General features: G+C 41.1%; 2 protein-coding genes across 5 annotated transcripts in view; one reads left to right on the top strand and one right to left on the bottom strand.

Moving 5' to 3' along the window:
- SLC12A6 (solute carrier family 12 member 6) overlaps nt 1-7,592 on the top strand; it is an 89,017-nt gene extending 81,425 nt beyond the window's left edge. For all 3 annotated transcript variants that reach the window (XM_089907402.1, XM_022587556.2, XM_022587558.2), the window contains 6 exons: nt 521-690; nt 1,619-1,750; nt 2,334-2,441; nt 2,642-2,826; nt 3,230-3,363; nt 4,556-7,592. In XM_089907402.1, the coding sequence (XP_089763528.1) occupies nt 521-690; nt 1,619-1,750; nt 2,334-2,441; nt 2,642-2,826; nt 3,230-3,363; nt 4,556-4,647 (821 nt within the window). In that variant the 3' untranslated portion in view covers nt 4,648-7,592. The remainder of the gene's footprint in view (nt 1-520; nt 691-1,618; nt 1,751-2,333; nt 2,442-2,641; nt 2,827-3,229; nt 3,364-4,555) is intronic.
- Nucleotides 7,593-7,691: 99 nt separating this feature from the next.
- Nucleotides 7,692-12,340, bottom strand: EMC4 (ER membrane protein complex subunit 4). Of its 2 annotated transcripts, none has more exons than XM_022587559.2 (5): nt 12,169-12,340; nt 11,719-11,833; nt 8,571-8,724; nt 8,092-8,252; nt 7,692-7,836 (listed from the first exon to the last, which is right to left on the bottom strand). In XM_022587559.2, the coding sequence occupies exons 1-5, from the start codon at nt 12,252-12,254 to the stop codon at nt 7,801-7,803; spliced, it is 552 nt and encodes a 183-aa protein (XP_022443267.1). In that variant the 5' UTR covers nt 12,255-12,340; the 3' UTR covers nt 7,692-7,800. The 2 variants fall into 2 exon arrangements, with proteins under 2 accessions (XP_022443267.1, XP_089763531.1); XM_089907405.1 differs by lacking the exon at nt 12,169-12,340 and adding an exon at nt 11,925-11,962.
- Between the last annotated feature and the right edge of the window lie 245 nt (nt 12,341-12,585).

The raw sequence follows: 12,585 nt of genomic DNA, 5'->3' as shown, positions 1-12,585 counted from the left end.
ACCCCCCAGCCTCCTAAAGTAGAGACGATGTCCTTGCTGAAGCATAGTCTCATAAGGGCACCTAAATAACTACTACTAGTAATAACCTGATTCTCTTCACCCCCTCCAGCCTTACATAATGTTCATCAGTTGTTTATCTTGCCAAGTCTTACATTAGGAATTATCTCTGAAATTGCCGTATTTCCATGTGTGATCTCCCACATTGACATTCACACAGGAATCGGAAGAATTGTTCTTCAGCATCAAAATCTCCCCAATTCACGTATCCCGCACTTAGAAATGTAGTAATCAGAATACACCTAGTAATGTAAATCATAGTTCTCAGTCTAATTCTGTTAGCTATTCAAATTTTTCTTAATGATTTTCGTTACTTGATTTGGTATAGCCTACTGTGTAAATAGGACACCTTGCTCAAAGAACTGTCAATGGGCATTATCCTTTCTTTGCTGACATGGTAGGAAGCAAGGTAAGCCTAAGGATTCATCTCTGCTTATCCTGATTCTCTCTGTTTTCTCCCTAGGCACAGTTCGAGTGACAACTGCTGCCCATCTGGCCCTGCTGGTGGCTAAAAACATCTCCTTCTTTCCCAGCAATGTGGAGCAGTTTTCTGAGGGCAACATTGATGTGTGGTGGATCGTGCATGATGGGGGGATGCTCATGCTCTTACCATTCCTACTGAAACAGCACAAGGTATTTTGACACCTTTTTTAAAAAGTCTTTCTCTCTTAACTTCTGTCCTGGTTCACTAGACAGAGAGTCTTCCTTTCATTCTGTAGTGTTGGGGCTTAGAAAACTTGGGGATTATTCTTGGCTTTCCGTGATTCCAGATTCAACGTTATAAGAAATAGTTTCCTTTGTAGTTGATACCTATTTCCAAGGGAAATTCAGCAAATTAATAGAGCTCCATATGAACCCTTGGAAAAAAACATTAATAAGTGAATTAAAAAAAAAAAAAAAAGACTGGGGCTTCCCTGGTGGCGCAGTGGTTGAGAGTCCGCCTGCCGATGCAGGGGACACGGGTTCATGCCCCGGTCCGGGAGGATCCCACATGCCGCAGAGCAGCTGGGCCCGTGAGCCATGGCCGCTGAGCCTGCGCGTCCGGAGCCTGTGCTCCGCAACGGGAGAGGCCACAGCAGTGAGAGGCCCACGTACCGCAAAAAAAAAAAAAAAAGAAAAAGACGAAAATACTGGAAACCTAAGAGGGTGTGTGTGTATCTTATACATATTTATGTTCATCCTATGGTAAGACTGAAATTTAAAATAGTAAATATTATAGTCTGCACAGTGTCATCAGTATGCTATCTGAGTAAAGCACCCTCTTAATGTATCATGTGCCATCTTTTCTGTTTTGCCAGTTTTTTTCTTGTCATGAAATAAGAACTCCTTTAAACTATATTTTATGTGTTCCTTGGTCAAGCTTTTGCCCTAACAATAATATAGCAAGTAAGTAAAATAAATAAATAAGTAAATAAATAATAATATGGCAAGTAAGAATCTAGGAACATATACCCTGAAACTGTACAAGATTGTTCTAGGCAAAAGTGCCATTTATTTTAAGAAATAACTCTTTTTTGCCTTCTTGCATTTAATTTTCCATGTATATGTGGTACTTTCTCAGGTGTGGCGAAAATGCAGCATACGGATCTTCACAGTAGCCCAACTAGAAGACAACAGTATTCAGATGAAGAAGGACCTGGCCACCTTCCTGTATCACCTTCGCATTGAGGCAGAGGTGGAAGTGGTGGAGATGGTGAGAAAGCTGAGTTTGAGATAAGAGAGACTACCCTGTCATTCTAGAACCTCTTCTGGTTTGGGAATTTCCTCAGCTGCAAATGTGGATTAATTCCTTAGTTCCAACAAAACTCTCATATGTTGATCTAGATAAGTACAATGCATATGTGATGTGTATTTAGTGGTAGCTTTAAATTTTTGCTTTCCTGTTTGTTTGTTCCACAGCCCTTCTATTTCTGCTAGATTCTTATCTGCTTAATACAGTTTTATTAAGTTTCAGTTCATATATTCGTGCTAAAATCACACATCGCTTTTCTTAAAAAATAACTTGTAAGTATTAAAAAAAATAAGACTGGGGTTTTTGTTTTGTGTTTCAAGGAAACACGTATGTCATGGTTAGATTGTGGAAAAGACTCAGGGCTCTGGATTTGATCTACAATCCACAATATTATTATATTTACATAGCTCAGTGACTGAACAAAAACTAAAACCTAGGTTGATATTGTGATACTTTCTCTGGTGTAATTTAGTAAGTGGAAATGAAAATATATGGCTCTTTCTCTTTTGTGCTTATTGCCTACTCCGTGTGATATCTACGGCAGCATGACAGTGACATATCAGCTTATACTTACGAGCGCACCCTGATGATGGAGCAAAGGTCCCAGATGCTCCGGCACATGCGACTATCCAAAACAGAGCGGGACAGAGAGGTGAGATTTTGCTGCACTGACCTAATCCTGGCCCTGTGAAGTCTATCACTGAAAGGGATGATAGTATTGTTCTCAGCATGACAGATTCTTTCCTGATTGCTTTATTGGTTATTCCACTATAACCACATTTCAAAATAATTAAAGCTGAAGCATGAGAGAAAATTGGGTATAGGGTCACAGCTATGTTGGGCCTTCCTCAGGCACAGCTGGTAAAAGATCGGAATTCAATGCTACGATTGACCAGCATTGGCTCTGACGAGGATGAAGAGACAGAGACCTATCAGGAGAAGGTGCACATGACCTGGACGAAAGACAAGTACATGGCATCCCGGGGGCAAAAGGCCAAGTCAATGGAAGGATTCCAGGACCTACTTAACATGCGTCCGTAAGTTTTCCTACTCACAAGCTTATCACTTAACATAGTATCCTAGTTAGTGCCACAGATGTGGCACTGCCTGAATACACAGGACAGAATCTAGTCTTCATTTCACCCCAAATCCAGCCATCTTTCTATTGTTTGCCTATGCCTATCAGCTACCAATTAACACTGTACACAAGCTAACCATCTTTCTTCCTGTCCATACCGTGTTCCTGGTATAAAACAAGAAAATGTAGAATGAGAAAACCACGATATCAATATTATAAGGCAATCAGTCATTTGTTCATTACATCAATCATAGTTAAAGCAAAAAATCTCTAAAATCTCAAGTTTTTTAAAGTTGACGATATGCCTAGTTTTCTCTTTGCCTTAACCCACCTGTTTCTTCCCCACCACGCTTCCCTTCCAGGGACCAGTCCAATGTGAGGCGGATGCATACAGCAGTGAAGCTCAATGAGGTTATAGTTAACAAGTCCCATGAAGCAAAGCTGGTTTTGTTGAATATGCCAGGGCCACCCCGAAACCCTGAGGGTGATGAAAACTGTATCCTTTCCGAGAGCAAAACTTCCAGTAGGGAAAATCTTAGCCTGTGTTTTATTTATTTATTTATTTATTTTTGGCGGTACGTGGGCCTCTCACTGTTGTGGCCTCTGCCGTTGTGGAGCACAGGCTCCAGACGCACAGGCTCAGCAGCCACGGCTCACGGGCCCAGCCGCTCCGCAGCATGTGGGATCTTCCCGGACCGGGGCACGAACCCATGTCCCCTGCATCGGCAGGCGGACTCTCAACCACTGTGCCACCAGGGAAGCCCTTAGCCTGTGTTTTAGATGGGACACTAAGTAACTGTAAAAGTTATTGTCTATGACTTCCTCTCTTGAGGAGGGAAGACTGTTAAAAGTCTCAGGCAAGGATCCTTACTTAGTGATACTACTCTCCTTCAGGGGAGTTGGGTATAAGATGTTCTCTCTGAACCCTAAAGAGACTTTTTAGGTGGCATATTTGCAACATGACTTTCAACATTCAGTGTATAGAACCCTTTCTGACAGTCCTAGAGATGGAACACCCACAGCCCTTCTCCTTTCCAGGCTCTTCCCAGTTTGCAAAGCCTCTCTCTTTTGGATGGAGTTAGGGGAGAGGCAGTTGAAGTGGAATCTCCTCTGAGGGGGAAAGATAAGGTTCTTCTTCATACCCTAATTCCAGGATTGTTTTTATGGGACCCCTTCAGCACTGCAATGGCACAGACTGGTCCATTCCCACCAGTACCATTAAGGAAAAGAGGTTAAAAGAAAACAAAGAGTAAATCAACTATATTTGAAGAAAAAAAGAAAAAGGAACTGGCAGAAAAAAATCTAACTTGAGCAGGTTCACTTGGAAATTACTGGGATTCTCTCCTGGAATCTTACAAGTTGCCCTGCTGTGGCTTTTTCTTCTTTCTGCCTTATTTGCTATGTAGTAATAACACATTACTTCTGGGTTTCCCCCATTTTAAAATAACATTTAGGAAAAAAATCTAACAAATGGGAGTCTTGTATTATTTATGCAAAGAGGCTAGATCCCCAGATTACTTCAGAGTTTGATTGAATCCAGAGTTCAGACTTCTCCAGTTCTGAATATATAATAATTAAAACAAGCATGTTGATTTTGCAGCTTTGTAGTCAGATAAGCTCAGATTATCATGATGCCAGGTTTTAAATTGTGCTCTTCTGCCTATTTGTCTCCTTGACAAATTCTGAAGACATGGAGTTCCTAGAAGTGCTCACTGAAGGACTAGAGCGAGTCCTTCTTGTCCGAGGTGGTGGCAGTGAAGTGATCACCATTTATTCATAATCTACCCATGAATGACTCTGCTGGGCCTCACCTTTCCAGAAAGGCTTCCATCCTCCATGGAAGTGCCAGCTCTTTACTACCACTCCCATCAACTAGAGACCTGCGTTCTGTGTACATCACGATGAACTCTTAATGAGCTGAGCCTCAAGTACTTGTGCAGAAAAGTACAAACAGATCTGCTCTTTGCTACCACGTGACCTGCTGTCCTTAAAGAAGCAGCAGATATTCCCTCAACCTCAGAACAACGCTCAAGTCCTACAAGCCATGCCCATACCAGATAAAGGCAAGTTAGAACTAACAAGCTAAACCAATAAAATGAATTGGCAAAAGGGATGCTAGAAATTCAACTGAAGACAAAAGACAAGTACACATCTAACATTAAAGATGAGTCTCAGAAGTCATGATTCAATGATGACACCATGGGGGTAACAGCCAGAGAGACACAGCCTCATCATACTAAAGAATTCATGGCCAAGTACACGGGGAGCTAACATCTTTGTGGAGACATCCATGGCAAGCCAAGATGAAAATTTTCGTCAGTGTATCCACTGCTCTCCAGGACTCTAATTTTACATTAGGGTACTAATATATAAAAACGGAAACATGAAACTGCAGCCCCTACTTCCTCCAAAATAAGATTCTCCCAAAATATGTTTAAGTACACATACTGTGTTGTATATTTCAGCTGTTTCTCAAACCCATCCTGTGGTTAGGATTGTAATACAGGCACTGTTACCATGGAAACTGTTTTTTAAAAGGTTGAGTAAAAATTATTTCTTTCAGGTTCTTTGCAAATGGACAAACTAAGCGAACTCCAAAAGGTAGCTATCAAGATTTACATAAATGCAGTCTGTGGTTACCTATGAGACATGGGCAAAATGTATAAGCTGTTATCTAATCCTTCTCCCTTTTATGCCCTCTGGGTTATAGGCACAGATCAAAAATCATAAGAACACACACACTAGGAAGACTGGCTAAAATCCTTGGCTAAAACCTTTGGATTATCCTTCAAAGGGAGAATCCAGCAGTGGAATTCGAACTTTATAGCCATACTCCTTCCACAGTGCCAAAGTTACTGAGCTGCTGCTACTCTTCTTACCTACTTCACTGAAGTGGCATGCAATTGGCATTGGCCTATTTCAAGAAACTTATTTCATTAGGAAACCTGTGGACTCATTCCCAAAGCCAGCCGTAATGAAGACTTGAGGGCATGCAGCTCAGCACTAAGTATGAGCATTTTTTTTTTCTTTCAATTCTATTCTTCATTTTGACTGCAGAAACTTGGATCTGAACTAAGAGATTATCCAAGGTAACAGTCTTCTATTTCAGTTTTGTTTTCAGAAAGCTCTAAATGTGTCAAGGAAATGCTTCTGCAAGCTTAGCTTTTTATTTGCTAACTTAATGATCACAAAACACCTGCTTTTCGAGCATAGGGAAACTGCCCTGTGTGACTGAGTGGTAATTTCATATATGTGAGATCTTCATTTATTGTACAGGATAGATAGGGTATTCCAAGAAACTATCTTGCCTGTATTCATGTCTGCTTTTGAATTTCATTTTATTAATGATAAATAGTACCACTCTTTCATTACCAGTAGGATATGGAGCAAGCTGACTTGCTCCATAGTCTGCAGACTATTCATCTGACCCTTATGGACAGAGGAGAAAAACCCTTCAATATGGCTTAAGAAACTGAGTCATTTTGGTTTATTCCCTTTGCTCTTCTCTCAGTGTCCCAGCCCAGTCAGGTAGCAAAGCAGACAAGATCTTTTAAGTCTTTTTTTTCTGCTGCTTCCTGCAGAGGGTAGAAGCATTGTTTACAACTTTCATTGCAACACTCCATTGCTAAGTTGAGTCCAGCAGTAGTGGAACAGGTACCCTAGGACCCAAGCTATTAAAGACCCATGCTCTAAAGGTCAGCTTGCCCAGGAACTCCTTTACATTTACACAAAACCTCTGGCCAAATGGACAGAAAGTAAGGTTAGTTTTAGAAGAGCTTTTTGTGGCTGGAGCTCTGTAAGAATCCTTTAAAGGGATAATGGAATTAGTGGCCACTAATATAGCCCCTACTTTAGGCCCTAAAACACAATCACTGTTACATGGGGAAGTGGTTATTAGGCCAGATTTAAACTCATCTCTGTCTAGAGCATTTCATGTCTGTGTGTTGCTTATGTTGTCTGCAAACTGTCTTGTCTCTTTTAATCACTGCAAATAAAGCAATACCGAAAACTTGATGAGAGAATGCACCTTAGGGGAAGGGGCTTTGTGTTTCATGCAGGAAGAGAAAGGAAAGACCTCCTCCTGCCTTTTGAAGAGATCCAGCTTTTAAGTCTTAGCTATGACTTTACCAGGGCAGGTTTTGACAATATTCATTTTCCAACTGCTGGCCCTCTGCCTTTTATAGCTATCTTAAAAGCTTAAGTTTGAGTTGCAGCATCTGTCTGACAGGTGCCAAGTTCCTTTTGGCAGGGGAAAGATCACTACTTTGTATCTTCCGTTGCCTCAGATTCCTGTGGCCCCTGAGATCCCGCGAATCCTCATTCTCCCTAAACATGTTAAAAATCCATTTTTGTGGATATTAAAGTAGCAATTACACTGTAAGCATTTTATGTGCTTTTTTGGTCTGGTTTATTTTTCTTTTCATCATGTATAATCTGAATTCAGCATTAGTTTCTCACATTTCTCTAGTATCTCCTCCAACAGAATTTTTATGTCCCAGCTTGTGTTAAATAGAAGTGAAATATTAAGGAGGATAGATTTAAGGGAAACTTGTGCAACTTTTTTTTAAAGCACTGTTCTCAACCATTTAATTTATTAAAAGGAGATGCTGCTGTAGCTCTTGATTTATCAGCAACCACTCTTTTGTTTACAGAGTTATGGTTTCATTTGTTGTTTTGCTCTCTACTGGAAACATAAATAAAGTTTTCTACCTTATTTTCAGTCAAGAGTTGTGGTATCGTTTTTTTGTGTTTGTAGTGATATGTACATTGTCTTTCTAGGATTTGTCTCTTCACCATGGAGAAAAGAGACCTTTTGGTCCTTTTCAGTGAGTGATAATGTTAAAGGTTGGTATGCTGAGGAGGAGCCACTGGGCATGAAGGCGGCTGTAAATGAGCTCCAGATACACAGGCACCACGTGCTTCTTTCTCAGGTTCACAAAAGCAGTCCTCCTCCACTGAACTCCATCCTCTGAAAAAAGAAAAAATGAATAGGTTAATGGTGAATGAGAAATAACTGGAATAACTTCCTGAATCAAGTACTTAATACTTTAATCATAAGCTCCACTTTGCTTTATCTTTAAAATATAACAATTTCCAAACTCCTAATGGATCTTATTTCTTAAGAAATGAGCTCTAAGAGCAACTGTGATCCCCCACCATCAAATGGATCAACTATTTACTGTACATTACATCTGCCCCCAATTTAACTTTCCTTTTGCCTTACCTCAGGGGGCTCAATGAAGGCTAACCAATCTGATGCATGTGTAGGCAAGAGTCCCATTGACTGGCACTTATAAACAGCCAATGCCAAACCCATAAGGTTCCCAATGAGATACACCAAACCCTGAAGAAACTTCTGGCTTGAACTTTCTAGCATCTTGAAAGCTGTTGGGGTAACAGAAAGTGTCAAAAACCAAAAAAACTTCTTTTTTCAATACGAATCAGGCCATATATTAATATATATAACACAGACAGTCCAGTCCCATAGTAAGAGTACAAATAGAACCATTAAAGGTGAACAAAAACCCACAAGCACCATTTCCTCCTCCATGCCACCACCACTGCCATCACCACCCTGCACACACTCCTACTGCAACTAGCCAAGAGCTAGCTGTGCCAAAGACTTCCCGTAATGGGTTCTGCCGAAGAATTTGCCTTTGATTCTTAAAGCTTAAGGAGGATTATTATTTCAAGAATACTTACTGGCTGAAATGGCCATAAGTGCCTGAATGGGTCGCCAAGCCATCATACACACCATCATAGTAGGGAAGATGGAGATAGTATTGCCTGCCATGTACATGATGAAGAGGTTCATGGGAATCTGTTTCAGGGGACCCAAGGCAATGTCCCAGCAGCGCTAAAACAAACACAGTTTTAACCTCTGATCACTATCCTCAGTCCTACGTTATATCACTGGTGTTAAAGTCAAATGAACACAATTCCCGACTTCGTGCTTCTGAGTGAGCTGACTCCTCAATTCCACCACCTCTGCCCTTCTCCCACTTTGCCACAGGAAGCTTGCTCTTCTAAAGATAAGGCATCTTCACCATTTCTGTTTTTCCCCATGGGTTTCCCAAATACCATTTTTCCCCAAGACCTGTGGTAAAGAGAAGACTTCCCTATTTTTGTTCTTAAACTTCTGCATCTATCACTGGCCCATCTACAACTGAAGAACTAGATAAATCCACATAGTGGTAGATTAGCATACCTCAATAACTAATAGAACAAACAGACAAATCCAGATATAAAAGATCTGAATGATATTATTAACCCAATTGACAAATAGAGCACTGCACCCAACAGGTGCAGAAATCACATTCTTTTCAAACACACATAGGACATTTACAAAAACTGACAACTTACTGAGCTGTGGAGAAAGTGTCAATAACTCTCAAAGAACTCCAATCATACAAAGCATATTCTTTGATTATAATGCAATTAAGCTAGGAATCAATAACAAAAGGATAACTAGAAAATCCCCTATGTGTTAGAGTGAAAAAATGTGCTCTAAATGATCCACTAATCAAAGAAGAAATTTCAGTGGAAAACAAATATTGTTAACTGATAACAAATACCATATATTAAAACTGGGACACAGAGCTTTGAGAAATTTACACCCTTAAATACATATTAGAAGAGTAAATAAAAGTAAGCATCTATTTCAAGAAGTAAGAAAAAGAGTAAATTAAACCCAAGGAAATGGAAAGGAAAGAAATCAAAATGAGAGCAGAAATTAATGAAATTTTCTTAAAATCAACAAAGCCAAAGGTTTTTTCGAAAAGATTAAGAAAATACTGGTGAGCCTGATGAATAAAAAGCAAAATATTCAACAGCAAGAATGAAAAAAGGGACATCTCTATAGGTCTTCCATATGTTAAAGTGATCAATATTATGAATTTGGGGGAAATGGCTAAATTCCTAGAAAAAATAACAACTTACCTAAATGGCATAAGAAGTTGGAAATTTAAATAGTCTTATAACTTTAAGAAACTCTATAATTAAGCCCAAATGGTATCCCTTGGCAAATTCTTAACATTTAAGGAAAAAATAAAGCCAATCTTATACAAACTCAGAGAAGAAAAAATGAATTCATTACTGTAATATGGGGCCTCATAAATACCAAAACCTGCCAATGACATTATGAGAAAAGTTTACAGACCAGTATCACTCATGAACCTAAATGCAAAAATCCTAGGGGCTTCCCTGGTGGCACAGTGGTTAAGAATCCGCCTGCCAATGCAGAGGACACAGGTTCAAGCCCTGGTCCGGGAAGATCCCACATGCCACAGAACAACTAAGCTCATGCGCCACAACTACTGAGCCTGTGCTCTAGAGCCTGTGAGCCACAACTACTGAGCCCACGTGCCACAACTACTGAAGCCCGCATGCCTAGAGCCTGTGCTCCACAATGAGAGAAGCCACCATGATGAGATGCCTGCGCGCCACAATGAAGAGTAGCCCCCCCACCGCTGCAACTAGAGAAAGCCCGTGCACAACAACCAAGACCCAACACAGCCAAAAAACAAAAATCCTAAACAAAATATTTAAAGTAAATCTATAGAAACAGAATAATATACCACTGTCCATTTGGGTTTATTCACGTAAAGGAAGAAATGGCCATGTGTAAACAGTTCCCTTATCTGTCATTTACACAGATCATTTATATGAGAGTTTATTTATAGAATTCTTGTTTTTTTTTAAATTTTCTGGCCCTGCGGAGCAGCATGTGGGATCTTAGTTCCCTGACCAGGGATCAAACCTGTGCCCCCTGCTTTGGAAGCATGGAGTCTTTACCACTGGACCACCAGGGAAGTCCCTATCTGAGAGTTTAAATATCAAATCATCCATACAACAGAATTGCTCTAAAATACATATTTTATAATAATCTGCCTTTAAAATCACGCCAGTTTAGTAATACCTTACTATCATGTATTATTCATATTATGCTTTGATGTACCAAGATGAAAAATGACAGGGCACTTATCAAGAAAATCACTGACAACAGCTCTGTCATTTTCATGTTGTGAAAATCACTGCATTTCATGAATCAAAGTTCATTTAATATTGAACAATATTAAGGCTGAGAGGGAAGTGCCAGGCACTGTTCGAGGGACTTGGGAGACAAAATCTTGCTCTCACGGAGCTTACAAGAGTGAAAAGAGAGATAATAAAATAAGTAAACTATATATGAATGATATGGAGAAATATATATGAATGATATGGAGAAATATAAAGTAAGAAAAGATAGGGAGTGCCATGAGGGTAGACTTCACTAAGAAGGTAACATGTGAGAGACTGAAAGGAGATGAGACAGCAAATCATAAAGGTATCTGGGGGAAAAGGAAAGAACAAGTACAAAAAGCCTGAAACAGAAGCTTGCCTGGCATATTTAAGGAGCAGCAAGGAGGCCGTTCTGACTATAGGAGTGCACAAAGGGGAAAATGGTAGAAGATGAAGTGGCTTAGACCAGGATGATAGATTACAGCAATAAGAATTAAGATTTTGAATCTATTTTGAAGGTAAAAGCAACGGACTGTTGTGTTGGTTGGTTGCGTGGTATAAGGGAACTCCAGTAGAAAAAGATGACTTGAACTGGAACGCATTGCTACCAGTAGCTAATTTTCAACCTACTTCCTTATATCTTATGTTCAAACGTCTTTTATTTTTACAATTATTGAGCACTTTTGGATCTGATATGTCAACTAATGTAACACTAATCTCAAGCGGTTTAGCTATCAAATATTCGGGATAAGGGCCATCTACAGTAAGACATTCATGTGCTGCGTGGGAGACGGTGGGTGTGTAGGTCAGGACTGGCCCAAGGACTATAGTGACATCTATACCTCTGTACCTTCTCCACTAGGATCCGGTCTGTCTCTTGCACGCTGGTATCAGGCACTTGCTTGTCCAAGTAACCAACTGGGTACAGCGAGTCTCCCTGGCCACCGCCCCGGTCACTTCGGCTCCTAGAGACCAAAACCAAGAAACTAAGGTTGTAGCCTTCCACACTTCATATTACACATTTCCCGTTCGAATCACAGGAATAAAGATCCTCACATGCATCTACCCAGATTAGACCAGCCGTCTCGTGGGTTCGTCAGACCGTTGCCTGTAGGGAGGAATGAAATAAGCATCCTTTGGTCATAGAAACCTCTATGGCAGAGAAGCCGCTAGCTCCCCAGGAGTCGTTTCTGGGCCACCCATCCTTTTCAGGGAGTTGGGCCTGAGGGTTCAGGTCCTATTCCTCTGGGGTAGTGCTGGGGTGGGAGCTCTGATGTCGAACTTTGCCCAGGCACCTCACCTGCTGCCTCCTCCAGGTCCGCTCAGCTCAATCGCCCACTTGAAGCGCCGGCCTCGGTTGGCCACCAGGCTCCCCTGGGCCGTCATGGCAACGGCCGCCTCCCAAAGCTGCAGAGCTCCCGACCAAAGCTCAGCCAGGCCTCAAGCCCAACAGCGTCCGCGACTTCTGGGGTTCACTCTGCAAGCCCACGTCCGGCGCGTAACTATAGACGTCACTTCCGTCCCGGAAATTGTCAGGCGGCTGACCGAAGGGTGTGGTCGGAGCTACAGAAGGTGGGAGGGAAAAAAAAGAATGTAAAGGTACCTAAAGCGTCTTCCGCGCCTTCCCTCCTTTCTGAAGAAGGCCTGCAGGGTGTTCCCTCACCTCCGAGGTGCGTTTTATGGGACAAAGGGAAGTCCATACTGACTCTCCATTAGG

Source organism: Delphinapterus leucas, chromosome 2, assembly GCF_059928025.1.
Source record: "Delphinapterus leucas isolate spDelLeu-1000000601 "Yukka" chromosome 2, BTC_Dleu_Yukka2, whole genome shotgun sequence".
In the NCBI taxonomy this organism is placed as follows: Eukaryota; Metazoa; Chordata; class Mammalia; order Artiodactyla; family Monodontidae; genus Delphinapterus; species Delphinapterus leucas.
Note: the sequence above shows the minus strand (reverse complement) of the source record. Positions and strands in the feature narration are given on the sequence as shown.

What these genes read in the sequence shown, in the direction of transcription:
- EMC4 (XM_022587559.2), bottom strand. Translation starts at nt 12,254, where the DNA reads ATGACGGCCCAGGGGAGCCTGGTGGCCAACCGAGGCCGGCGCTTCAAG. An exon ending in GGACCTGGAGGAGGCAGCAG is followed by an intron (nt 11,834 to 12,168) that starts GTGAGGTGCCTG and finishes TTTGGTCTCTAG; the next exon opens with GAGCCGAAGTGACCGGGGCG. An exon ending in ACTTATGGCCATTTCAGCCA is followed by an intron (nt 8,253 to 8,570) that starts GTAAGTATTCTT and finishes TTACCCCAACAG; the next exon opens with CTTTCAAGATGCTAGAAAGT.